At 39.6% G+C, this 27,784-nt stretch overlaps 1 protein-coding gene across 5 annotated transcripts in view; it reads left to right on the top strand.

The window, feature by feature from the left end:
• The window catches only part of SLIT3 (slit guidance ligand 3), a 535,954-nt gene that overhangs the window by 308,659 nt on the left and 199,511 nt on the right, over window positions 1–27,784 (top strand). For all 5 annotated transcript variants that reach the window (XM_069773165.1, XM_069773166.1, XM_069773167.1 and 2 more), the window contains 2 exons: window positions 14,795–14,866; window positions 20,101–20,264. In XM_069773165.1, the coding sequence (XP_069629266.1) occupies window positions 14,795–14,866; window positions 20,101–20,264 (236 nt within the window). The remainder of the gene's footprint in view (window positions 1–14,794; window positions 14,867–20,100; window positions 20,265–27,784) is intronic.

Raw genomic sequence — 27,784 nt, forward strand, 5'->3', positions numbered from 1 at the left:
TACAGCATAGTGAAAGGAACACTATCCAGATGGCACTGTGGTGACAGGCTTTATATCAAAGACCAGCTGAGATAAAATAAGAGCGGGCAAGAGAGGGCCTCTGAAAATCACTGATGCCTGTTACAGATGTAATGTAACTCTCTCTTTATGGGGAGAATATATTTGCATAAATTCATTGATCAATGATTTTGCTAATCCTGCAGTATTCCAGGCACGTCCCAGCAAATTGATGAACATTTCTATCAATCCTCAGTGTGGATGCCTAATTATATTACATATTTAGAAAAGATGGATTTTCCCCCTCCTGGAGCATATGTAGTAGTTGAATGCTGTGCTCATTCTCCTTTCCTGCTCCCATTAGGTTGGAGGGTTTTTTTCCCTTTAAGAATAGCCTGGAGCCGTGCGGGCTGCAGAACTTATCAAGATAAGAGCAGTGCCAGGTTAGAATTATTAGTTTCATGAATCACTGACCAATATGCTTTTTGAGGAAGCCCAGTTTTATGGCTTGTGTAGTGTAAGCCCTTTTTTGGTGCTGCAGTCACTGCTCTGAGAGACTCCAAAGTCAAAACTCCAGGAGACATTCTGGCAAAGCTTCTCTCCCATGATATTGTTTCATTTGCATGCTCTGTTCTGCTCATCTTGTGACCTGCCCTCCCTCCCCTTTGACTAATATAGTTTCCTCGTCAGTAATATAAAAGATGTAGAACAAGCATTTTGACTGTTGAAAGTCAAATGAATGTGAACGACTTAATCCAGAGGACACTCAACTGTGTATGTAATGCAGACGCGCGGCTCAACACCTTAACCAAAAGCTGAGCTGAAGACTATGATGGGAATAAAAGATAAAGTTGAGATGATGACAGAGTTCTTGAGGGAAAGTAACAAGTTCAGGGTAGATCAGTAGTCATTTTATGCCATAATTTGCAATTCATTGTTTAGGTGACTCCCCAAAGCATCTGGATGATGATACTACGGTAGCTGGATGTACTGGTGGTGAATGTGGGAACTCCTGCTTGCTGTGGGGTCAATCGCCACAACAGCAAAATATGTTGATTTAAGAAATGTTTCAAAACACATAACGGTTACCTTCTTTTTTTTCTGTGTGCAATTAAAGGTATTGTTTATAACCAGTAGTGGTATAAATGATTTGTCTTTTTCAGAGGTAGCTTTTGTCCCTCTGCTGTGCTGGTAGAACAACATAGACAAAGGCTCTGCGCTGTAGCCAGTCTTTATAAAAGAGAGGACTCAAAATCCTGGTTTCTCTGCAAAGAGAGAGTAAAATTATGATGGGAGCTCTGTATAGCAGAATTGTTGATCTACCACTTCAAGCACTGTGTCAGATATTTAACCTTAAACTGTAGCTGCTGGGATCAGGATACTATGCATTACTTGTTATTACCATTATCCAATGATTTTAGCGGCGACAATAATATTGTATCTATAGTAAATTAGAAATCAAAACAGTAATATGTAGACAGTTAGCTTGTAACTGAAGTAGATAATTACATCTGCACCTGAAAAAAATGCATAGGTAGATGCTTCTGATCTAAAAATCAAATAGTGTCTTTTTTTTCCTGCTGTTGACAGGGTTATGTATATAATGTAAGTATATATGATGAAAAAAGCAGGTATGTTATGGTTAAATCAGGAGAAATAATTTTTAAAACTTTAAAAAAAAAGGCATATGATTGGTGTAAATTAGACTTCCTTTATGCAGCATATCCAGTTCTCTGTTTAAGAAAAAAGAAAATTTAAGGGCTGCATTAAGGGTGGAAGTATGAAACAATTTTAAAGTAATTTGAAGCCAAATAATCACAATTTCTATGTTAATTTAGTTATCATAAATGAAGCAATTTCATGTTAACTGGTTCAATACTTCTGAAGGGGAATTACATTTCTTAAGTTTCTGTTTGGGGTGAATAATCCAAATGCATTGTTTTAGTATGTACGAGTGATGGATGGCCACGCTTAGGACATCTGCAGAGCCTTAGAAACAAATTTTAAAATGCTGTAAGGTCATCCAGAAACCTTTGTTGTGATATACCATGTTGCTCTTGAGTACTTTAGAGATACCCCAGAAAATAGCTTGGTTGGTTGAAAGAGCATCAAATGAGGTGGCTACATAAAACCATTGAGGGAAACAACGAACAGTAGTGCAATTAATTTTTAAAAATTGCATGCATCCCTCTTGTCTTCACGGTGCTAGGTGGCATGAGATGTCTGTGGCTTGAAAGTGCCAGACTATGGCTGAGATTGGGATTTATTTGAGGGTAAAATAGAAGACAACATTGTGGAAGACAAGGTGATGGCTGTGTTAAAGGGATGTAGGAGCATGTACTGAACAACGTCTTTGTTCACCAGATTGCTAATTTAGATTTGCTTTTGCATCTTTTGCCATTAGAATCTTAGATGGTATATTTCACCAAAAATGCTTTGTTGGGAGAAGGGAGGGTGGGAAAGTAGACCTTGTTCATGGCTTTCAGCTTTGGACTTGGCTACTGCGATCGATAAATTGCCGCAATGCAGCATCTCTGCGACGATGCTCGAAGGCCGCTGAGAAGCCCCCGTTGGTGCAAGAGGAGGTTGCGGGCTGGGCGGGCTCTGGGGAGGGGGGTAGTCCTCTCTGCAAGCACCCAAGCTTCTTACTGGCTCCTTGGGCAATTTCAATGATGTCTTAAAAGGGTTGGGTCCATTTTATCTGCAAGACACCCTGTCTTCCCGTCCACGGCTAGGGCGTTAGAGATCAGGTGAGGCACTTCAGCTAATACTTAGGCTGAAACAGTTAGGACAGACCATCCACAATGGCAGTTATATTTTATTTTGTATGCATGCAGATATTACAGAGAAACAGCTGTGTATGGAGAACAATTGACTCCTTTTATTTAGCTACTTCTAGCGCTTGTAGAATATTCCTGAACAGATCATGAGTGCTTCGATTTTTTTCCTGTGTGTATTTTTTTTTTGCACTTTTTCACTCTGTGGACTGAACGCAAATGAAACACTGTGAGTATTTGCTATTCAAATTGTTATGGTTTCGTAGCTGTATTGCATACGCATGCATGAATATAAGCAGGTATTGCTGCTTCTCATGGGCAGGTGGTGTTTGGGAGAAATTTAAAAATTGGAAAGATAGGTGTTTTTAAACATATTGACCTTTTTCTTGTGTGATGCACACAAGTGCTGCCTAATGTATTACTAAAAGAAAATCCTGATGGAAAGCAGATCCCTTTCCAGCTTCACCAAGAAACATGCAATTGCCCTTGTCTAGGAACTACGTGTTGTCTTTGTTCTTTCAAAACATTTGTTTCCTCTGTAAATGTAACTTTTCCTTAACAACTGTTCATACATGCAACTCTAAATTCACAGAATGTGTATATCACACATTCCCTATTTCATTCATGTGCGTTTATATAAGCCTATATATTAGCCTTAATTTCTAGCATGTATGAATTGCAGGTAGGGGCATCACATACTGTAGAATACAAAATTATTCCACAAATATGGTCTGCGTCTCTTGCATTTTGAGGGTGCACTTTTGGCAGTAAAGGTGAAGCTCCCTCTTTAAAAGATTTGCTTCTTTTCCTTCCTCTGCTGTCAAAAATTGAGAATTGCCTTTGCGGTTCTGTGCCACACCATGCCCATTGTCGTGTTGCTGGAACTATGAAAGATCTCTTCCCACTGCCTTCTCCCAGTGTTAATGCCAATGGCCTTGGGAGCCGAGGGGCAGCTGAGACACCAGGCTCCCGAAATCAGGGGGGCTCCTCCGGCAAGAGGATTAAAGGGCATTATTTTGCCTGCAGGACCCGATAGGTCTGTCATTGGAAGGAAATGGAAACCAGGGGTTCTGGCAGCCCACTCTCTATGGGTGCCAATTGCCTGCCTCCTAAAAGGCTTTTGTAGAACTTTTTGCACTGACACACAGACGCTCCGGCTAAACTGTGGCCACTGTCATTTCTATTCATTGTTATATTTATGCTTCTCAAGCAGCTGCCTGCTGCATACATGGGGTTTGCCAGCTCACCCCTCCTTTGGTCCTAGTGGTCAGCATGGGACTTGCAGGAATCCGCAGTCCCGCAGGCAGTGCCGCATTGCGGCAGTTGATGAAGTGGCATCAGGCTGGCACAATGACCGTCCCAAAGAGACTGAATATTGTCACGCAGCCCCTTACAATGGATGTAGAAGTCCGTTTTTTGTCACTTTCTCTAGCTCTGAAAAGACAACTAACTTCTATCTGCCACTTGGAATAGCGTTTCTGTTCCTGGGTGTGTTACGCCAACAAGTACGAAAAGGATATGTTCATTATGGTAGGGAAGTCTATCAAAATAGAGGCTTTTACCATGAGGTTATAGCATTAAGGTTGCAGTGTACTCAGGATGGGGCAAATTAAAACACAGTTTTGAAGAATGAGACTGTTCCTTTCTGATCCAAATTTAATCAGTTTCTTTAGAATTTCTTTCGGTGGAGTCCTGTAAGAAAACCACAGCACTCAACTGACTGGATGCTGAAACCTTTTACCTTGGAAATCTCTTTCATTAAATGCCTTCAGCCTGAACAAATGGCAAATGTTTCTTGCTCCTTTCAAGTTGTAGAGTTGGACTGCAATAGTTTGGATTATGTTTATAAGACTGCTTTAGCTTCAGAATGGACTAAACAGAAACAACCGTTCAGGCAGGAACATGAAAACTGTTTTATTTTGCTGAAGTACTGATGCGTCAAACTTACGATTCGTATGATGTGACTCTGTCTTGTTGAATCTTTTTCATCCTTTCCATAAAGACAGTTCAGCAGGCTTTCAGACCTCTGTATGCAGCGAGAACTCAATCCAGTTTCCACTGATTTTGGCAGGAGTAACACAGAATCCATAAACTGAAGTAGTTGACATACATGCAGTTGGATAACACCAAGAGCCATATTTAGTAAGAGATATCTCTGTCTAACCTTAAAAAAAAAAAAAGTATGTCTTTAACAATTAATTTATATTAAAGTAATATAATTCTATTAGTAATTTCATTATATTAATTCATTAAACAAGAGATTTTCAAATGAATCTATAACCCAAAATTTAGGTGAGTTGAAATTGAATACAATTATATTTTCATTCACTATGGCTCTTGTGAAAATCTGCACCTAAATAAGTAGATTGCAGGGACTAGATTCACACTCTGCTGAAATCAGCAACAGGACTTGCACTGATTTCAGTGGACATTGGTTTGGGTATTATGATAATTGGACTTGTTCCCAGTGGTTCTAGGCAATAATATCAGCCCTGGAAATTAGATACCATAGAGAAACATCAAAACCACCCTGATGATGTAAAACATTTATTCAGTATTTGCAGAAATTCTTTTCTTTTAATGAGTCCAAATACTTACAGAAAATCATGGATGTAATTGGGACTTAGAGCCACAGCAGTCATTCCCAATACAGTGAACTGAAAAATGTGTAGCCTTTGGGCAAAGACTTGAGAAAATTTCTTGATTCAAAAAAAAAAGTGAAGGCAGTGTTTCTTGTGACATTTTTGAGTTTAGAAAAATAACTCATTGGAGAATCCTTAATTTAAAAATAAAGCAGTGGCAGAATAATTTCAGCTTACATTCTTTTGTCTTTGCACCAGTGCTTTTATAACTAAAATTTCCATTCAGGCTGAATTGAATTTGTATTTTCTGCCTAGAATTAGAATGTCATGTAGGAGATTGAACAGCTGATTGAAATTTCTCTAAAAAGCTTTTTCAACTCTCACTGGGCATAGGTGTTAGAAAGAATTGGGGGTTGCAACTGGTACCTGTATTTTGTACAGTGGTGATTTGATTGTGTGCAAAAATAGATATGGTTTTCTGTATATAGAAAGAGCAGTCTTCCTTAAGGGCAAGTGATAAAACGTTTCATGTAAGACCACGCGAATGACGTTCTTGACATAACATCTAACAAAAGTCCACAACCTAGATGAATTGTGTACCCTCATTCTCTGTATAACCTTTATTATATGTTATTTTACCTTATCTTGGCTTATTCTATTCTATTCTGTTCTTCTATTTTCTCCTTTATCTTGTTTTAGCATGTTTTGTTTATTTGCGTGTTGTTGTAAGTAAGTAAATTCAGGCATAATGATACGTATGTGCACATACAACATAAATGCAGGGCTAAAGATAACACCAGAAAGGTTTGAGCATCAGTCACCAAACATCAGTCACCAGGATCCTTAATTTTGCTCCTGCTTGTATACATACAATACAATCTTTGATTGTACAGGCCTGTATGATATTTTTCAGCCTCTTTTACCCATTTGCACTGATTCCTAGTCCCAATCTCTTTACCCAGATAGCTTGCCCAACCATTTTCTTAGCTGCTGGTCCTGTCTTTCCCTCTCCTCTGCTCTTAGCCTCAGCTCCTGACCTCCCCAGTCTCAGAGACTCCAGCTAAGGCACAGCCAGTCTCTAGGGAAAGTTAATGCAGCAATTACAGGACTTAAGGTAATATGCCCTAAAGTTATTGCTATAGGCAAATGTGGTCACCCTGGTTCTTGCTGGGTGACAACAGAGGGATTTTAAACAAAGAATTTTTTATTGTAATAACCCAATTTCCCCAAAGCCTGAGGTTTTTGAAAGTAATCTCACTCCTTCAAGGGGAAAAAAAAAAATCTGCCGTAAACATCTGGCCTTTATAATAAGTTTAATAGTTAAAATCTGACAGTTATATGCAAATTAAAATCAGCCGCAGAATGGGAAGAATCAGGCAATTGTAGCAGTAAACACTGCTGGCACTTTTGTGCATAATTCCATCTAAGCTTATTTATTTTATTTTTTCATACATTTCTAAAAAGAACATTTTCTTTTCTCTGTATCCTTGAGACTAGTCATATTTCTGATGTCAGCCTCCCAAGTTAACAATGCTAGAGCCTCTCATGTTGCTGTGATGAGAACATTTGTGAACACATCAGCAAAAGACTAATACAAGAACAGAAACCATAAACTGGAAACTAGTTATTTTTATTTAATTCAGTGGATTTTATGTGTCACCTGGAGACTATTTAGAAGATTATTTGCCTGGGCTAACATTGTGTTTAAAAATAGCACTCGTAGAGTGCCAACTCATTTTAGAGTTGGGTACAAATATTGAGACAAAAACCCAGCTGTTATTGCTTTTGCTGCTAATTTGAGGTGTCAGATCAGAGCTCTACTGCTGTATGTCAATGAATAAGGCCCCTTGTGAGATCATTATGTTTTCTAACAGTTGAGAGTAATGGATTAATCAGTGCAGCATCAGTTGCTTTCATTATATGCCCACATGGTAGTTGTGGGCTTTAACTTAAACAGTCTGTGGGGAGATCAAAGGATTGAGTACAAGAAGCACTCAGGACTCACCAAAAATCTGAAGAGATCCAGTTGAGTGTTGGACCTTGCCTAACGAGCAAATTTTGGATGCCTTGAAAGTCGAGGGTGAGGACTGTGCTCAGTGTTGAGGGATAGAGTGCCAAAGCCATTTTGCTTTTTCATCAGAGGCCATGCGAAACAGTAAATATTTAATTTAATGCAAATTCCTTCTGACCTGTGTGAAAAATAGCTCTTTACAGCAATTGAAAATAGAGCTCCTTTTACCCCACAATCGCAGTTAATTACAAACATTAATTATGGCAGTGTATAAAATTCAAGGCCTGGTTTTATTACTAAAAATAGATTTAGATTTACTTTTTGGAATTGGTAAAATGCCCCTGCTGTTAGTTATATTAGGGGGTACGTAAGGGCTGGAAGGGGTCTGAAGTTGTCATCTGCTGTCCCACCTTAGGGCAGGACCATCAAGTCCCATGCCATTCCTGCCAGGGATTCATTTAGTCTTTTATTACACGCTTCTGCTGCTGATGGCTGCACACTCTGTAACAGCTCTTTTCTTAATTTTTCTGTCCTTATTGTAAAAACCATTTCCCCCATATCTAATCAAAATTCCCCTTTCTGAAATTTAAACCTGTTACTGCTTTGCTTAACCCTTGTTGAATACAAGGAACAGAGAATTTCTTTTCCCTTTGCGATGGCTTTTTCTGTAGTTGGGGAGAGGTTTAAGAGTAAGTGATATGAATCTGCTCACACAGAGGTCTAAGGTTCTGTTAGTGTTAAATTTTGCTGCTAATGCAGTCACCCAAATTCATGTTTCATCTCTAGTATTTCAGGCAGACCCCAAGATCCTCTTCTTTAAGGGTATAAATACTGATGGAGATGTCTAATCTTGCATCGATTCAACTGTTTCAGTCCACATGTACACTGTGAAAAGATTCCTTCACATATTTTTATTTACTTGCTCCACTCCCTCTGCAAAGCTTTGGGGTCTTGGAGAAGTTGTCTTTCTGTCACTGCCAGGGCTGGACTGTTGTGTTCCTTTCTGAGCTCTACTGGCAACTTAGGGTGAGCCGCTCAGTCTTTTTTTGGATCAGTTCACCCACTTCTGAACAGAAATAACATTATCAAGAAAACTATTTACGTGAGAGGCCTAATTATGTTTGGAGATGCCTTGGTTAAGTCTTAATAAATTTTCTGGTCTCATTTACTGGATGTGTAGTTGCACTGGGGATAGGAAGCCTGGAAACCATGGCAGTTGTGGGAGAAGCAGTAATCGGGGAGTATGACAGTAATTCACTCTTGGGAATGTTACAAGCCTGCAGATGCACCATTTGTAGCTATCCATTGCATGCACATAGATAATAATCTTGCATTAGGCCCAATTACATGGTGTTACGGACACACAACACACAGATTACATACACAGCCAACGAGCATACTGTGATAAAGCAGTGGTGTAATTGAAGGAGACAGAAGGAAATGTTAGACTTGTTAGTGCTACCAGTGCTGCAGTGCCTGATATGGCTCTTCCCCACCAGCCTTGCCTGTTTGCTTTTCTGCTCCGTTTCAAAGTCTCACTTTCAAAATACAGGTTTATCACAGAGTGAGGTAACAGCACCTTGTTCTTTCCAGAGTGTGTTGAGAGAGTTTTGAGCAGGAAAAGGAAATTAACATCATTGTTTAACTTAGAGTGAAGCCCATAGACACATAGAAGTATGTGCTGCCAAATGAGGACTGTTGTTTGCAGGATTCCTGCTGTCAAATCGTGTATGTTAGAAGCCTCTAAAGAATCTTTAGTGCCCAATCGTAAAAGGCATTTAAAACTAGAAATATAATAAATGAGCTGGTGCCTTTTCAGATCTCTTTCTTCATTTACCTATCAGTAAATGGGTCTGAATATTTCTTTCTAACAGAGAATTTTGCAAATGCTGCAATGTCCCGTTATCAGCCAAATGTGACACAAAAGCAGCCTGGCATGTATCAAAAACCTGAATGGCCAGCACAGCAGACCTCTAGTAACTATGGTAGATGCTTATTAAGGCTTGGGGAAAAGTGTTAATCAAAAATTTAATCTACCATATAATTTCTCAATTTGATTAGCTGTTTGTGCTAATCAGCTGCAGAAATGGAATGTGAAAGGAAATCAGTGTCTGTAACCGTCAAAAACCAAAGGACGTCTTCAGCATACGACATGTTCTCCCCTTCCCCTTTCATTTTAATCCATTCAGATTGTAAACAAGAAGCATCACTGTGTGTATTGTACTGATGCACAGCTAGTCATCTATGTACATTATGAAAATGCCTCGTACTTCGAAAAATGGACATTTGCATAGTGGATTTTCCTTTTGCCAATGATAAAATAGGATACCATAACTTTTTTTAAGCTGGGATCTAGCAGGCGATATTGTTATCAAACAACCTTGTGTATGTAACAAAACCCCCAACCCTCCTGTGTATTTTCCCACTTGAAGTGTGACTGGAAAACATTAAGACAATTACTATTTTACAATGTAGTTATTGAAGTACTAACTGAAGAAATTAAATAGTTAATATTTCAGATAATTTTGTTATGTTGTATAACTTTTTCTGACATCATTGCCAGAATATCTTTTTGGCTCATGCCTAGTACTTAACTGGAACAAAGGAGGTAGATATATTGTAATGAAAGTATTATTACCAGATGAATAAGTCACCACGCATTCTAATATTCGTTATACTCTCTTAATTATATCATTAACTGAACACCAAGTAAGAGAAACAAAATCTCTGTGTACTCTGTACTTTGAGAGTGTTTGACTATTGATCTGACAGCCTGGGATTTCTACTCTCTGAATTAGTCCAAGGAACATGAAAGGATGCTTACCTGACTTTTTAAAGTAAAATACTTGTATTATTATTAGGGTTCAAAATCTAAATCCTTTCCTTTTTTTCCAAAGTATCTTACTTAAAAATTGTGTGATTTCTTCTAGCATTAGAGTATAATTTTTTTCTGACTCTCATCTAGTCCTGAACACCTGTATTCCTATTCAAGAGGGTGGAGAAAGGATAAAGAATAATGCATAAATATTATTTAAAAAACCACACACATGACAGTCATTTTTACAGGTTAATGATTTTAAAGTAATTACATTGAGTCTGGAATTAACAACTCTGTCAGGGAGCTACAGTGGTGTACATGAATTTGGAGCAAGTCAGAAGAGAACAGAAATGCAACTGCATGTAGTTAAATTTGCACAAAAAGTTTGAAGAAGGAGATAGGTAATTGTTTTCAAATCGTGACAGGATTGCAGAGTGAGTGTTCTTTCCTTTAAAATAATTCTGATTAGTAGGGACTATAAATCAGCTTTATTCTTCAGAAGGAAGAAAGCAGCTCCATGCGTGCCTCTAACCAGTTTGGGCAACTGGCAGAGGAGTGAGTTTAGTAGAGCAGTTCCTCTGGGGTTGTAAATTGAAGTCAATGGGACTATGACAGTTCATACCGATGGAGGATGTACCACCTCGAAGACTGCTGATCCCATGTTATGCGTCTTCCAAGTAGTCCTTGGAGGATCCTTAGGACTGCTGCAGTCTGCTTCTGCTTAGCTTGCAAGATCTGACAAGGATCACGGCCCAAGGTGGGAAGTTTGCTGGCATAAATAATATTGTCTATAACCTCAGTTTCCTGATTCAGCATTTTGAATGTGAACAGTTTTACAGGGAGAGGACTTCTAAATGAGAGGACAGTGCTTTTTCAAGGGACAAGTGTATATCGGGTTCTAGAAGAGGTGGGAGGTATAAGGTTGGGGAGAACCCAGCAGGATACAAGTTTCCCCATATGATGTTGGAAGAGTCAGAAGATTCTGGAAGTTGTCTGTTTATTACAGCTTCCTTGTGTTTGTGCATCTGTTTCTATGGATCTGAATCTTAGTTGGATCAAAATGAGACTGGTGCCTTGGAGCAGCTAGCAGATGACTGAAGCAGAATTTATTTTTTCTCTTCATGTGTTAAAAATGCCACTGTATTGTGTGCTTACCCCTGTCAAGACACATACTTTTAAAAATCATTGCTGGGAAGGCTTCATGTGCATGACAGAAAGCTTTGCGGAATGCCTTTAGAGCATACCTCTACCTGAAAACGTCCCCATTCGAAAGCCAAATAGTTCCTACAGCAGTGGGAGCTGTGTGCTCTGCACAACCAGAGCAGCAGGGTTAAATTCCTGCAGCTACAACTGGGCTGTAATGCAGACAGTTCACTGTCAATTAGTGGCCGTTGCAGTGTTTGGCCTTCTTTCTTCTGAAATAATTGCTGTTATCATAGATGTTTTATTGCCTTCATTATGGTTAACATTTAAATATCAATGAAATAGTATGCTAAGTCATCTGCACAATAGCTATCTGCTAGAGTTATCCCTGAAATTTGTGTTTAAGGAGTATATTAATTTAGCACTGAGGATTCTTAGAAGGATGGTTATATATTTGTTGATGAATTATGGGAAACCTTTGCTTATTAGGGGCAAAACCTGAGCCACTCTCATCTGATACTTTGTGAGTAGAAATACTGTGTGATTGGAATAATGCTTTGTCTTAAACAGAAATATTTTAAGAAATTAAACAATATTTTTGAATCATCAAATCAGAAGTAAAGGCTGTCCTTTCTGCATCCAGATGAAGAATTGCACTGGGAGACAGGGATGTGTTCTCTACCCTCAGTTAGCATAGAAGGAAGCTCGCTGTCACGTCCTGTTCTGCCTGAATCCAATCCATGTCCTTTTGAAATCAATAGAAAGTCTCCCTTGAATTCCTATGGTTTCCATTGACTTCTATAGTGCCATGTGTGACCTATTCAGACATCAGCTATGTATGTGTTTTAATTTTTGTGAGTTGACTTTACATGTGGCTTTTATTTATCAGTGTATACCTAAAATCTTCCAACCAAGCACATAGCTCATTTTTATGTAACAGGCAACTGAGGCAAAGGGTGAATTATATTTTCAAGTTTGTGGAAAATAATGGTGGTGCAAGTAGAAATTCCCTTTGTGAGCCCTGTTTGAACTTCCCAACATGCATGTGCAAATGCAAATAGCAAATAAATATAGATTTTGAGAGGTGGCTGTGTTGATGTATATATGTATGCACCCTTCTGAGAGGTTTTCTTCACTTTCTGAAATTGTTATACATACTTGTTTTGGCTAACTGTCCACAAAAGACTTTGGTTTGTATCACTGGCTAAATAAGGTAATCAAGCAGTAGCAATTACATGACAGAGAAGTTCATTTTGCACCATATAAACTGCCACAGTGGGACATTCGTGTTGTCATCATGACGTTAGCAGGAATTCAAAGGTAGAGCTTTTCAGCCCTGCAGATGTACACTGATACTCGTGTTCACTTCCACTGCTGAAGCCACAGTAAGGCAGTGCACGTGCAGACTGTGATGCACAGCTGATGAAATGACATGGCTGATAGCTGAAAGAGCTTACTTTCAGGTTTACTTCTGAAGTTGACAGTATTTCCGTCTTCGTCTTATCCAGTAAATTTCTAATAGACTGTGTTTGAGTACTGAGAAATTGCATACACAAGCCCATAATTTTGTATACCCATTGATCCCAATACTTAGCTATGTGTTTCTTGTCCAATTTTTGGCAGCATCAAATTTTCCAGAGGATCTGGAATGAATACTATATATTTTACTATAAGCCATGATGCACTAAGGCTTACAGCTCTTATCAGCCTGGTGTGTGAACGTGTGTGACTTGACTGACACAGATCTCTGGCAACAGATCTCGCATGCAGTTTCCAGATTTCCAAAACTTTGCTTTTACTGACATGACTCACTTTGCTCGCAGATTTGGAAGGAAGGGTAATTTTGCTCTGTTGGTGCGGTTTGCTGCCATGGGTATGTCAGCCCCAAGCTGGCTCCAGATCAGTAGTGTATCCATCTGGTGCAGCACTATGCTGAAATACCAGCTACGATCCTACTAACAAAGTGGTCATGTTCTGTCCTGTCTGTTCTGCAGTGCAGCAGTAACACAAACACGCTGCTGCCAGTGTCAGAGCCTGCTCATGCACCTCTCCTGAGTGTGCCTGCACGTAGCCGTGTTACCCTGCAACCTTCTGGCTTTGCCAGTATGCCTGTGCGTCTTCTGTGTACCAGAAAAACAGTCTTAATAGGGTATAATCTAATTTAGCTTTAATCTGCTGATGTTGTAGATGATGGTTATGCCAAAGGATTTCTAGCCAGAATTGTAAAAATGTTTTTAAATTGGCAGGTGACCAAGAGGGCTAGTTAACTTCTGTAAAACTCTTCAACAGCTTTTGATTAAATGTCCTATGTAAATACATAACATTGGAACAACTAAATAGTTCAGGGAAGGGTAGTGTGCCTTTAGGTTGCTTCAGCAGGTATTTTCTTCAACACATAAACAAATGTACAAAAGCACTATCTTCTACCAAAGTGACCCTGTGGAGTGCTGTGCCCTTGTATAAAGCAGAGGTTGCTCCATGCTGTAGTGCTGTGGACACCACACGTTTCAAATAGGCAGCTGCTACCGGCAGCAGGACTGGCCACAGTGGGACATGGAGTCATCACCGGTCCCATCAGATCTTGTGCCAAACTGGGCTACTGTATTTGCAGATTTGGTGCACTTGGAGCACGGCACTTATGCCCTGTTGGAGTGCTTTCCATTTCCTGTGCCATCTTGATAATCTTTATAGCTTCTAATTTGCTAGAGAGTCATTGATATAATTAGGAGCTACATAAATGGGAGCAGCACACTCAGCTGATGATAATCGAGTTGGTTCATTTTTCGTAAGAAGCACTAAGGGGGTCCCTACCAGCAGCTGAGATAATTTTCTCTTTAAGCTCTGCTTTGATAGAGCAGCAGAAATCCTTACATGCCTGGGTCATGACATGTTTTATTACAATCTGTTCCACTACCCATATATTTTTTTCATAAGGAAACCAAAGAAAGGGTACCCATCCATCTGTATGTTTTCAAAAGGGCAATTTGAGCTGTCTGTCCATGTAAGCTGGCTGTGTTAACAAGCCTGTGAGAGTCAACAGCTCTCTTTTGGTGTGAGAGTGAGCGCTTTAAGCGCAAAGCTTTCCTATTGCAGTATGCGAGCTTGATGTTCCTCCACTCAAGTTGCACCAGGTTTTCAAGCAAGTGGCGGCTTAACCAAAAAGTTGGGGTCCATTCCAGTAGTCGATAAAAACTCATCTCCTGTACTCCTTGGTACTCAAACATGGTAAATAGTAACCTTCATCCATTCTTGTGCAGCTGTTGGTTGCTCTGCCCTAACAGTATCTTTCACGATATGTCACAAATTGTCTGAGGTATCGGTCAGCATGTCTTACTGTTCGCAGCCTGGCAGATTTGTTAAGAAGAGTTTTAGCAGCCTGTTTCTGTAAATAGTGTGTTGGTAAAGAACTGTAAATAACTGATCAATCTGTTATTCTCTTTTGTCTCTTTTTTTTTTTTCCTAACAGTACTCTCAACAATAACAACATCACCCGCATTCCTGTTACCAGTTTCAATCACATGCCAAAGATCAGGACTCTGTGAGTAACGTATTCGAATATTATAATAATAATAATAATAATAATAATAGTGATGATGATGATGGTGTCAGCCATCTCTTTGGATATTTGTCGCCTTGTGGTAGTCTTATTTCAGTCTCTTCCCAAGGTGAACAATTCACCCTGGTCTCCTGAGGAAGACAGTCACTGAACAAGGCTGACCCTGCGAGGGCCATGGCGGGCAGGGACCCCCCTCCGCGGGGGCAGCCTCGGGCCCATCTGTGGGGATGGGGACAGCTGAGGACCCCCCCGGGGACACGGGTGGGGACCAGCTCCAGTGGGGCCCACGGCCGGGCAGGGTGGTCTGGGGCAGGGCTGGAGACCCGCGCTGCTCGGCACCGCTGGGGCAGGGCCTGAGAGCCCCCGGCTGGGCCGTGCGGGGATCCTGGGCCCTGGCAGGGCTGGGGGAGCCCGGGGAGCCCCCGGGGAGGCTGAGCAGGGTTGCGACGGCGGCTGGTGCTCTCGGGGCCCTGGATTTACCCCGCGTTAGGGAAGAGTCAGGATTTTGCATTTAGCCGGAAGTGAAACTAGCATTTTTTTCCCCATGGGAAAATCCGTAATGTGAAAAGTGTTCCAAGCTGGAGCATCATCAAAATTATGAAAACTGCTTAGATGGATCAAGTTATTTAACTTTGTTAATGTCCTGTATTTAAATCCTATTTCTTCTTTTCAAATTCAGAATACTAATTTCTGAAACAAGAAATTTTTTAAAGAACTTGAAAAAAGCTTCTTTTCCAGATACTTTCTGAAACAAAATGTCACTGATTCTGATGCATTTTTTATAAAAGCTTCTCTTACATCAAATCCTGTTTTCTATAGCTGGGCACCATTCCACTGGAAAAGCTCTGATTGGCTTTAGTAGACCAAAATACAAAGACCGTGAAATTAGACTGTGTGCATTTGTATAATTTAGCCATAGCCTACCAAAAACATTTTCTTTAAATAAGTTATTCCTTTAAATTCCTTCAGGATATACACACAACTTCAGGAAAAGTCATGTTTAAACAAAGTCTCTCTGTTTTTCCTCCAAAATATCAAACTCAACCAAAATGTATTTAGTCCTAAAAGCAAAGAAAGGGAAATAGTAGCTAGCCTGAAAATTGTCTATGGCACTGAAAAGATAAAATGCTTCAAGGACGCTCCATATTTATGTGTAAAATCATATTAAATAAGTTAACAAAACTGAAGAAAAATGGCTCTCACTCATGTGAATCTATATAAGATAACCTCTGATTTAAATTTACATTCTTCATTAAATGGTGACATTCATAGATCTTAATGGAAGTAATTAAATGGAAATTAGATGTTTGTCTTTTAGAAGAGAATGGATAAAGAAGATAAAGGTGTAGGGTTAAGGTTTCTGGAGTTTTGCCTTTTCTCATTCAGTCACAGTGGTCCAGAAAATTTGCCTGGCTTCTTCAGATTAGTCAGTCTCGTCTGTTACCAGAGCTCAATGCCTTCTGTCATTTTCCTTTTAGTTTAATTTTGGAGATGGCTTTGTATATAGCTCCCTGGAGACTTACACTGACTAATCCCCCTCTGCTGTAATTAAGGAGAAAAAAAAAAAAAAAGAAAAAAAAAAAAGGAAGGAAGTCATAAATAGGATTTATAAAGGGAAGCTTTTATATTGAATTCTGAGAGCCACATTTTATAGAACATGAATGCTGACCCACTCTAAAAGGATTTGCTGGAAATTTAATTTAGGGTTTATGGCTAAAAGGTCACCTTTGCAAACTTGCATTCGTATTCATTCACCTCATGTTCTGTAAAAGGTAGTTTCATCAATATCAGGTGGCATGTTTCAGTCTCCAAAGACTGCCAAATAACACACAGTACCCTTGTTAGCTGTTGAATATAGGAATTGAAAAATCCTACATAGACAGATGGAAATACAGTAAAATAGTTTAGTTTTCTATGTTTCCTTCCATCTGTTTCAGCAGAGGCAGAAAAGTCATCAAAACAGTAATTAATATAAGATAAATACAGGAATCAAATAGCATTTCATAATTTCTTCTGCTGCTCCTTCATATTAAAAATTCTTCCTCTATCCCCAAGTCATCTTAGCACTTTTCACAATTAATATTTTATTAATTATAATTATTAACAAAACAAGTTTGCATAGCTACATATTACTCAATATTTTCTGAATATCTTCTATTCAGAATTTAGGCTAATACTGTTTTGATTTAACCAAGTTTTGTGTAAACAGATAGTAATACCCTATCAACTAACATACACCTGAGCACATGTAAAACTGATCAGTTTTTCACCTATGTCAAATATTTCTGTAAAGATATTATTTGGGGGGAAATGTTAATATTCTCTCTAGTTTCCTGAGCTTTATTTCACTTGATAACCTGTTCCTCCTGTGTTAATATACAACCTCAATGAACAGTTTGCTCAGAAGGAGAAAGCTGTCTGAAGCATAATGGCTGAATAAGATCTGCTATTTACTTAATCTCATGGTCGTTGATGCAAATTCAGTCCAAATGGAGAGTGAATGATGTTCATTACAGTTTGGTGACTCTACTGTTTTCTCAAAAAATGATCATCAGTTTGTACACCTTCTCAAATATCTTCACACTCAGACGTGCTTTTTTTCAGAAGCTCTTGCAGGGAGTCCCTGGTCTGAATATTACTTAAGTAGGGACAAGCCCTATTTTCCATCCAGCTGAGGCCTAGTGTGGTGTGGATAGTGTTTTTCCTATGTGTCTCTTTTTACACACTAGTAAGATCCATTACCAGGACATTTGGGGCTGCTTGTGCTGCAGCTGCAGCTGCTGTGATAGTTTTGTGGATAAATAGCTTTATCTTCATGAGTCTCAAAACAATCTGCTCATTTAAGAACAGAGAAGGAAAAATAAAAGGGATATTCAACTTGAACATGACCTCTCAGGGGAATAAAGAAAAAAAAAAAAAGAGAGAAAATTGCTAGTAAGATTTGGAGCACTTGAAGAATTCTTTTAAAAAATCAGCTCTTCTGTGCTAACCTTTTTTATTTAACTGTCTTTTCCATTGCTAAGTTTCATTGATCTGTTAGCCTTGATTGGAAGTGACAGGAATTAGTTTTTATTGATCTGCTTTCCTTTGCTTGAAACAGCTTTATTTATGTTAGAACATGTCCCCCATACCTATTTGCTTAATGGTAAGTGTCCTGTTGTGTCTGCAGGTGTGAGTGACTGCTGAGATAGGTAATTGCATAATTTCTTTTAATTTTTTTATTTAAGGGTAAACTGAAAATGTACCAAATCACTTCAGTGCTTTTCATGTTCACAGGGAATTGGTGTATTATGCTTCTGAAGTACTGTGAAAAGTCTTTCTGTGGCTGTATTCATTAATATAATTATCAAAAATATATTCTAACAGGCTGCTTTGTTAAGCTTTATAGGCTCTCTAAATGGTGTCCTCTCAAAAGCAAACTGTAGAATATCTACACAAAAAACTTTAACGAGGTAGGGCTCTGCTGAGGCAGGTGAGCTGGCAAAGAGGTGACAGTTTGCACTACTAAAATGGGAAAACCCAGAAACCAGCTATACAAATTTAGTAAGGAAAAAAAAACAACTCACAGAACTGGAAAGCTACCCCTTTTTGTGAAATTGCGGTTTTATTAGTTCTGCCTACCTGCATCCATACAGGGGATGCAGGTCAGGGCATGGGATGAGCTCTGCTTCGGTTCCTGAAGGAAGATGATTCTAAGCATCGACTGCTGTGGTGGTGGGAAGGGATAAGACTTGGAGGATTTAAACGCAATGCTTAGTCTCTAAGTTAGAACAAAGTCTTACTTAGGATGATTTCTGGCTAGATGATATTTGTTCTCTTTTCTTTGCAAATATATTTTTTTGTTCTTTCAATCAACAAAAAGTGTTCCAGGCAGATTAATGGTTCATAATAAGAAAACATTTTACTAGAAATCTAACTTACTGTCAATTAAATGGCTTCATAATCCCTATACACAAGGTCTTCTAGCCATCCTTCTAAAACAATTGCATTTTACAGTGCTCCCAGGAGACTAGCATCTTCCATCTCCACAGGATAAACTCTCAGTTCCAGATTTGTAGTCTTTTACTGTGACTGCCCACCCCAGACATACAAATCTGGGGACTGTCAGCCTGGGCGCCACTGCTGACCTGCACTGCCACTGTGCGATATGAAGATCTCACAGACAGTTAATTTCTTTGGTGGATGGACAGGGCTAAATCCTGTGCACACCAATTGTGTGGGTTTTTTTAAATGTAATGCCTGTAATATTAGTGAATAATGCTTTGTCTAACCATTTCTGACAGGACTTTCAATCTGTTTTATCATTTCAGCTTTGGTATAACACTGCAAATGTATGACTCATTACAAGGAATGAAATAATTAATGTCCTGGGCTTTTCTTTTGACCTAAAGTTTGGTAGCTATTAAAGTTACCAGATTTGCTCCCTGAACGCATCGTCATTTTGCAGACTTCCCCCACAATGTGACAATGCTTCTGCAAGTCTCTAGTGCCAGGCATGAAGCAGGCTGAGAAGGGAGCTGTGTGGCTAGATCTTCCATTACAAAGAATGGCCCCTGCATTGCTGTGTGGCATGACCCTGTCGTGGTCGCCGCCTTCATCATTACTTGAAAATTCCTGTCTAGAACCTGCATACTTGCATTAAATTGCCACAGTAAAGAGCATTGATGAATTTGTTCAGGCAATACAGGAACATACAAGGTATCAATAGCCTCTGGTGTGTGGGTTTTCTCTCTCTCTTACTCTCTGTCCCTCCTTCTTCCCCACAAAGGAGAGAGAAGAGGGAAGAATCACCTATCATCCTGTTTTTCAGCCCGGTCCTCATGTTTATACAAGCTACCCTTTGAATTCACTCAAAGATATCACATTCACACAGTTATTTCTGATACGAAATCACAGGCAAAGTGATTACTTGGAGGAATCTTAAATTCTTCATGTTCTTTTCTCTAGAATGGCCAGCTCATGATTACCTGTAGGCAGGTAATTATTTAACTTCATTCTTCCAAGACATTATAAATAATAGCACTAATTTATATGCAGGCACATATATTATATGGCAATGTAGACGATCAAGACCTGACTCAGCTGTAACAGATAACCTGCAGTGATCCTACTTACACTGTAGTGAAGAGCCAGACAGACTTGTACTTGATTGCTCTGGTTTGTGTCTTCTGTTTAAAAAACTACTAACAACTTTAGGGTTGTTCTGTCTTTTGTAGGCGGCTTCACTCCAACTTCCTGCACTGCGACTGCCACCTGGCTTGGCTGTCTGACTGGCTGCGGCAGAGGCGCACTATCGGGCAGTTCACCTTCTGTTTGGCACCTGTAAACCTGCGCGGTTTTCTTGTGGCGGAGGTTCAGAAGAAGGACTTTGTCTGCTCTGGTAATGATGCCAGTTACTCATTTGTCTAACAGCTGATGGTTTTATATTGATATTCACATAAAAACAGTGAGTGGAAAATTACTATGTTGTGTTTGAACGCCATTCTGTAGCAGTCCTGTTTGTTTCTGTCATTACTAAACTGTATGGGAGTAGATCAAACTATTAATTTTTTCAGCTTTATAAGAATTATTGGATTCCAGTTAACATTTCAGTTCTCAAATTATTTTTTCTACTTTAGCATTGCCAATGATATCAACATAAGAAATCAATTAAGTGTGGATAATTTGGTATTTCTCAAGGGAAGAGCTCTACAGCTGACTGGAATACAAAAGAAAGGAAATAGAAAATGCTAATCTGAGTCTGTTGATAAATGATTGGACTATAGAACACGAGGAGCAGATTTTATCCCAGGGACTGAAACAGGATTCGTAAGGAGCCAATGCACTTTGCTGTTCTACAAGTTTCCACCCTGATAAATGAGGCTGATGATACATGGCCAACTCACAAACCATGTGTATATATGTTGGGCCTATTCATCAAGTCTCTGGAACTACACTTGGCTCTTTTGTGATAGAAACACATTTTCTTAAAAGAAGAAGAAAAAGAAAGAAAGAAAAGAGAGAGAAAAACATAGAAAAAATTGAAAAAGAAATGTCTGAATTTGGCTGACAGGAAGAGATCTGGCAGAGGAGATGCATGGCAGTGTGTATGCTGTGGAAAAAAAAAAAAAAGATACAAGACACAAGTTTGGAAAGAGCTTTGCAAGCCAAATGGTAACACAGGGAGCTTGTTCTGAAGCCAATGTGAGTCCTAATCTTGATAGACTGAGTCTTGTATTGTGTTCTTTATCTCTCACAGCTTGTGAGCCCTAAAGCTTTATTCTCTTTCTTTGTACATGGGTTGACTGATGGAGATACAGTACAAGTGCTTGTGCTAGAAATGTTTTTAGGAATGCCTTTTTTCTATAGTTTCTTCTACATGTGACAAAGAAAGAGAGAAATGGTTGTACTTAGAGAAGAAGCGTTTGATCCCCTTAGCTGTATCATGGATGGTAAATTAATGCCCAGCCCTGAAGGTATGCAGGAAGTGTTATGGACACATGGAAAATGAAGTTGTGCACCAGTGACTTTTATCACGTGATTTTCAAGAGTGCTGAGCAGCTTCTACGCAGTTGTGGAGATTTGATGATGCCCAGAATATCTGATAAATCACATCAAAAGTTTAACTAAAAGAAAAGTTTAGAAATCTAACAGTCTTGGGAGAGGAAGGATAAAAGAAATGAATAAATGAATTAAACTATTAGCAGAATCTAATTTTACTTTTTTTCTTTTTATGAAATGAAGTTTCAGATGGGGCGTGAGTTCAGCTATTTGGATTTATGATATAGTGAAGTGAAGGAAGAAGAGTTGTTTAAATCAGGAGAAGAGATAATAATTGCTGAATGAGAAATGTGACGTGGACAGAACTCATCTAAACGGAATTTTCTGTGCAGACTATGACTTCCAAAAGAGAAAAGGTTTTTAACAGTTGCCTGTGGGACCAAGAACATATAAGAGAACTCTCAAGATTGGCCTGCCTTTTTTTTTTTTAGACATAAGTTAATAAAAATTAAAGGAAAGAAGCTTCCAGTGAGAGAGTCCATCAACTGTATCCCCTAATCCTCATTTGGGAAATGAAATATACTGAAAAAGAAATGCATTTGAAGTGCTCATTTTAGTGGAGGATTTAGCAAAGAACTCAACTTAGTACGTGCTAGTTCGACAAAAACCTGCATGGACAGCTAGTTTAAAGAGGATATAAATCTTCCCTGCTCCTTATTACAGTTCTTATTCCTGATTTTACAGCATAATTTGTTCGTGTTTGACTATGAAGTCAAACTAGGACAGCAGGTGAATAGTGAACTGAACTGGTCCCTCTGCAATGGAATTTTATACAATTTAAGCTTATATGAATCACTGTAACTAGCCTCAAGCTGGCAGTGAAAGCCACCTTTGCATCATAGTTATGAAGAGCTGAAATACAATGTAGTGAACTACCCTGTTTAAGTATAGGCTCAGCATTTCAAGCACTTGTGTTTTTATGGCAGTGGGAATATCATCACAGCAAAAGAAAACTCAGCTTTTCCTCCACTGTAAAATGGGCTTCAGCAGAGCATTCCAGGTCAAAGCTTGTGCTGTTGCATGCTTCAAAGCAGAAAGAGTAGAATCAAATAATTTGGGGAAAGAAGAAAAGCATCCTTGAAAAACTTCTGGTTATTGTTTGAACCCTATGCAAAATTTTTTTTTTTAAATAATTTTATGACAGATGTTCCTTTGGAAATAAGTTTTGCCTGCTACATACCAAGGAATAGCATAAGTTGGAAAAGAAAAAGTGAAACACTGATAGAGATGTGCCATAACTGGAATCCAAATTGCTTGATTCCTTCTGGACACTCTGCTACCAGTCCTGTACCATGATGTTTATAAGCATCAGGTGCAAAGTCTCTCAAGATAATGTTGCTGAAGTCAGAGTTATGTGCAGATTATATCTGTGTAAACGGAGTCATACCTGTGTAAACTGAGAGTCAGACTTTCAAAAACTGTTGTTCAGCTTCTGCACATAAATTATAAAAATGCTAATTCAAATGGCACTTGTAGACAAATTGTGAGCAGCGGAAAAGCTATTGCAGGTTTCACTTGTTCATGCCCATGAGCATTTGGCTCAGAACTGTAGGTAAATGTGTAGGATCAAATAGTGTACAGTTGCCTGGAGATAGGTTTGCAAATATGTCTCATTGGATTTGTGTTACTGAGGCGGCAGAGGAAAGGTTATTAACAGAAATGAGCAGGGTTGGGACTAGATGGCCCCTCACCATCGGGGGAGAGCGCTGAGTACTGCTGGCAGTCCTGTCACCCACCAGGGCCTTCTGGCTGGCTGCTTCAGCAAACTGTCCCCTTCTCATAGCAGAGTCTCTCCTCCAGAGCCACCCCTGACAGAGCAGCCTTCCTGGGCCTTTGCCTTAAAGCCATCTGTTCCCAAAGAAATCTCCAAACAGACTCTTCCTCCTGCACAGCCGCTTATTGAGCTCTGGGATGTGTTTGGTGAGGCAGTCTCCTACAAAACAGTATGTTGTAGAAGGCGAAATTGTGTGGCACCAGAGGATGAGTGCCCCTGTTGATGTGCTGCACATAGATAGCATGATGTCTTTCTCCTCTCTCTCCACCATAACCTTGCAATTCACTGCCACATTGCCGGGACAAGAGAAAACAGTACACTAAGCAAAGACTTAATGTCAGCTGAAATACTACCTGCACTCTGATCCTTGGGAACTGTTTATTTTTATATTCCCCTAGCTAGCAAAGAAGCCTCTGGGGGTGCTGGCTTATGCTTGGTACCTCTTAGAGCCTTCCAGTCTTTGCTTGCATCAAACCCAGCTTCCTTTCCGTGTTCAGACATTTCACTGTTGAACTGGCTTCTCTTTCTCTAACTCTTTCTCTCTAACTCTGTCCCCCCCACCCCTCATCCTCCTCTGACCTCCTTAGGATAGTAATTTTATTTCATTTTCCTCTCATATAAGTTTTATTATGGTTCTTTGATTTTTCTTCTACCTGCTCTTTAGTTACTGAAGTTGAAATTACTCCACATATTGATCAGTTATGTCAAGTCATTATGTGTTTTCTCACCTCCATTAGCATGGCTGTAAAGCTTTGCAAACTGCAGCACTGGGTTCATGAAGTTATACCATCAGCAACACCTTGGTCTTTTCAGTGCTCTGTGCAGAACCCACTGAGTCACCCCATTTGGATTTTTTTACAATAATGAATCATTCTGGGTTTTTTAAGTATATACATGAGAAAATAAATATGCATCTGAGCGGCACATCTAAGAATAAAGCAGATGCATTCAGGAGCATTGTATCTCATACTGTGGTGTGTAGCATACTTCAGCCACTGCTGTCCTCAGCTGTCAGAACAGCTCAAATGTCATCAGTTCTCAACTGGTTGCTTGCAGAGGAGACTATCTGGTAGATAAGCAGGCAGAGACTGTGGGTTGATTTCAGTGGGTGGTGGGAGGAAGTTGATTTTTCTCTTGTACTGTTGCTGCCAATTCTGAGGCAGTATGTTAGTCCTTGGTGTTGACTCTGAAGGTGCAGGTTGATACAGATTTGTTATAGTTTTGGCCAGTAGCTTGAGGCATTTTACAGTGGACAGCATTTACAATGGAGTATGAAGATTGGATGAGATTCCTTAGCACAGACCAGAGACTGATATTTCTAACAGTTAATGGATTCATGCTTTTCTTATGTATGAAGCACCAGATACTAAAATCTTGACATTAATTTGGAGCTGATTTGTTCTGTATGTCTTGTGATAGGAAATTTAGCAAAGCATAAGTGTAACAGATGTGATTTTTAAGTACTTTCTTAAGATAGTTTTCTTTAATAATGAAACAAGCATTGTAGAGAAGGAAGTTGGATCCATATATCATTCTCTTTTTCAATAGAAACCGTTTTCTCAGATTCCTGATCCTTAGTTCCCATTTGAAGGATCTATGAGAACCTGAAGAAAATCAAGATTTGGATTAAATGTGTTAAAATTTAGTCTGAAATTGATGCAAGAGAGAAATCATTACCAGATCCAGTTGTCTAGTGATTTCTGGCTAAATAAACTGATACTGATTTTAAGAAAATAGTGGATTGATCCCAATCTCGGTTGAAGACCTAGAGTTTCTGATCCGTACAGTGAGACTGCAGCTGAGGTATAATAAAGAGGAAAATATGTTAGCTTCCTGCTGCTTAATGCAGACTGGAAGCCCTAATGAGGAAGCAGATTTATTTGTTTAGTTGAGGTCAAATGGTCTTAAAACATAGCTGTTACTCTTTGGCCCAGACCACAAAACTCAGTAGATTGTCTTGCTCCTTTTTTCTCCTAATAACTTCCTAGCATATTGTTGAGGAGGCAACCAACAATGAGTAACTAATAAAACGGCACTCCTCAGGCTTAGTATCTTAATGAGAACATTCAGAAGATGCCAAAGGAAAAGTGTGTGGGGAGAGGAACTCCCCCCCATCTGCTCCTTTAAGAGACTCTGTGCAATAGTATATCTGCATAACTAGCAGCAGGTCTGCTGCTTTCAACATGGGATGTGAAGGTACTGCTAGCACGGAAGATTGGTGCTCCCTGGAAACTCAAGAGGGACAAGGACTATTTGCTAATGATGCAAATTTTGCTAGTGCTGGGCAGTAGCAATTGCTCCTGACAGAACAGAGCGGTTTCTCTCCATGCAGTCCATCCCAGTTCATGCAGAGAAGGGCTGCTGATGGCCCACAGTTTTAATGGTCACAAGAAGCTGGATAAACAAAATGGGAGGAGGCAGCCTTTTTCTCTCTGTGTGTGTGTGTGTGTGTGTGTGTGTGAATGGTCACTTTCTGCTGTGCAGGATATCCTCATTGTACAGCTGTTTTATTGCTTTTAGAAGTGAGCTTAACCATTTCTTCTAACTTTGACTTCTTTCCAAAAGAGTGACCTGTGAGTCATATTTGAGAAATAACATCTTTTTTCTCACTGTTAAGTTGGTTCATGCTTTTTGTGACCATCAACAGACCCAGTAAGTGCTCTTACAATGGAGTCTATGCAGGACTTTCAGTGTTGTATGACTTCAAAACATTTTGGTAAAAATTGTGTTTTAAATTTGGCCTTAGAAAATTTTTGTGGAACTCCTATAGAATTTTTACCTCCTGTTGTAATTTTCTACCACAAACTAACACTGACATCTAGTCTAAATAAAAATTTCAATACTCAGCATTTGTTAGTTGCTCCTCAAATGAAATCCTATAGGAGGTTTGGAGAGATACTAATTGCTATTTATCACTTTGCTTTCTGTTTCCATTAAGTTTCTTATTACAAATTTAAATTTCCTCTAGCACTAGCAGTTATGTTGTTTCATACTGTAAGAATTTATTTCTTGAATTCCTTTGTATGTAAGGTGCCACATACGGTGTTTTTTTATTTGGGAGACCATCTTGCAAATCTGAGGGATAAATAGGTATTTATTAAGGCACTTAATATTTCTTTGAAGACCAAAGTTGAAAATTGGCCTTAAATTACAGTAAATTTAGTTTTACTGTTCAAAAATGATGTCTTACCTTCTCAGTATTATTACCTTTTTTCTGGAATTCTCTTTTCCCCAAAGCAGTATGTGTAGGTCTTTAATGCTTATTTAATGATGGCAGGTTGGGATATAATTATTCAGACACTGAGCTTTTGAACCGTTGCTGTAAGAATAATAACATGATTAGTTTTTATGTTAATGTCCAAAACCAGTGGCTTGTTTTATTACTAGTATGTTGCTAGTATTTTGGTATACAATGGCAATGCATCGTGGTGGTCTGTCCTGCCACAGATCAGTACCACAGCCTTGTTCTGAACTAGTTCACAGAGAGCAGTGATGTTAAATACGAAGGAACAGGGTTGACTCTGAGTATGTGGCCAAACCTTTGTATGAAATCTGTAGACTTTTTCTGTTTGATACCTGTATGTGATTAGCAACATATTTGTGGGTACTCAAGCATAGAGCTGCTTATTAAAAGACTGCAGAATTCCATAGGTGGCAAATACAAAGTTGCATACAGTCAATATCAGGTTCATGTGAATTTCTGTTTTATTGACCATGAAATTTAGTGATGTCATATAGTTGCATTAAAACTGTGGTGGGTTGACCATGGCCAGCTCCAGATGCCCACCCAGCTGCTCTCACTCCCCCTCCTCAGCAGGACTGGGGAGAGAATAAGATCTGCTCCAGCACCTCCTCCCCCCCTTATTCTCTGACTTTGCTGCTGGCAGCGCTGTTTCTCACATTTTTTTCCTCACTCCTTACTGCCTGGCACCATTTTGCACGTTCTCAAATACACTTTCACAGAGGCGCTACCAGCTCCTCTGAGAGGCTCAGCTGTGTCCTGCAGCAGGGCCGCTGTGCAGCTGGCTGGAACCGGCTGGAACTGGCCGGAACCGGCGGGAACCGGCCGTGCCCGGCACGAGGCAGCCCCGGCCTCTCCTCACAGAGGCCCCTGCAGCCTTGCTGCCAGTGCCGGAGCACTGACACCCCGTCCCAAAACTGAAGGGATTTCCTGGCTCATTGAATTAATTCCTTGTAATCACAGGCAAACGTGTTTAGGTCAGAAGATCCATAAGAATGTTATTCTGTAGATTCCAGATACGAGAAAGAGCTTGAATAGATCAGAGGTCTCTTGCAAAAGACCAAAGGCAGCAACCTCAGCCTGTCCCAGGAGGAAGGCAAGAAAAGTCGCTATTGCCCTGCATTCCTTAGCAAGTCCCAAATGCCAAAGAATTTGGTCCAAGAAACTCTGAGGTGGCTCTGGGAAGGGGATGATGCCTCACTCTTCAGTCCTTGCCCACTTATCTGGAAAAAACTGTCTCCTCGCTCCAGATTTGGCCATTGGGTGAGCTTGTGACCAGGCTGGACCCCTCAGGTGTCATTGTCAGGACAAATGTCACATTCTGCCCAACACCCTCTGAATGCCT

Source organism: Haliaeetus albicilla, chromosome 27 (genome assembly GCF_947461875.1).
Source record: "Haliaeetus albicilla chromosome 27, bHalAlb1.1, whole genome shotgun sequence".
NCBI lineage: Eukaryota > Metazoa > Chordata > Aves > Accipitriformes > Accipitridae > Haliaeetus > Haliaeetus albicilla.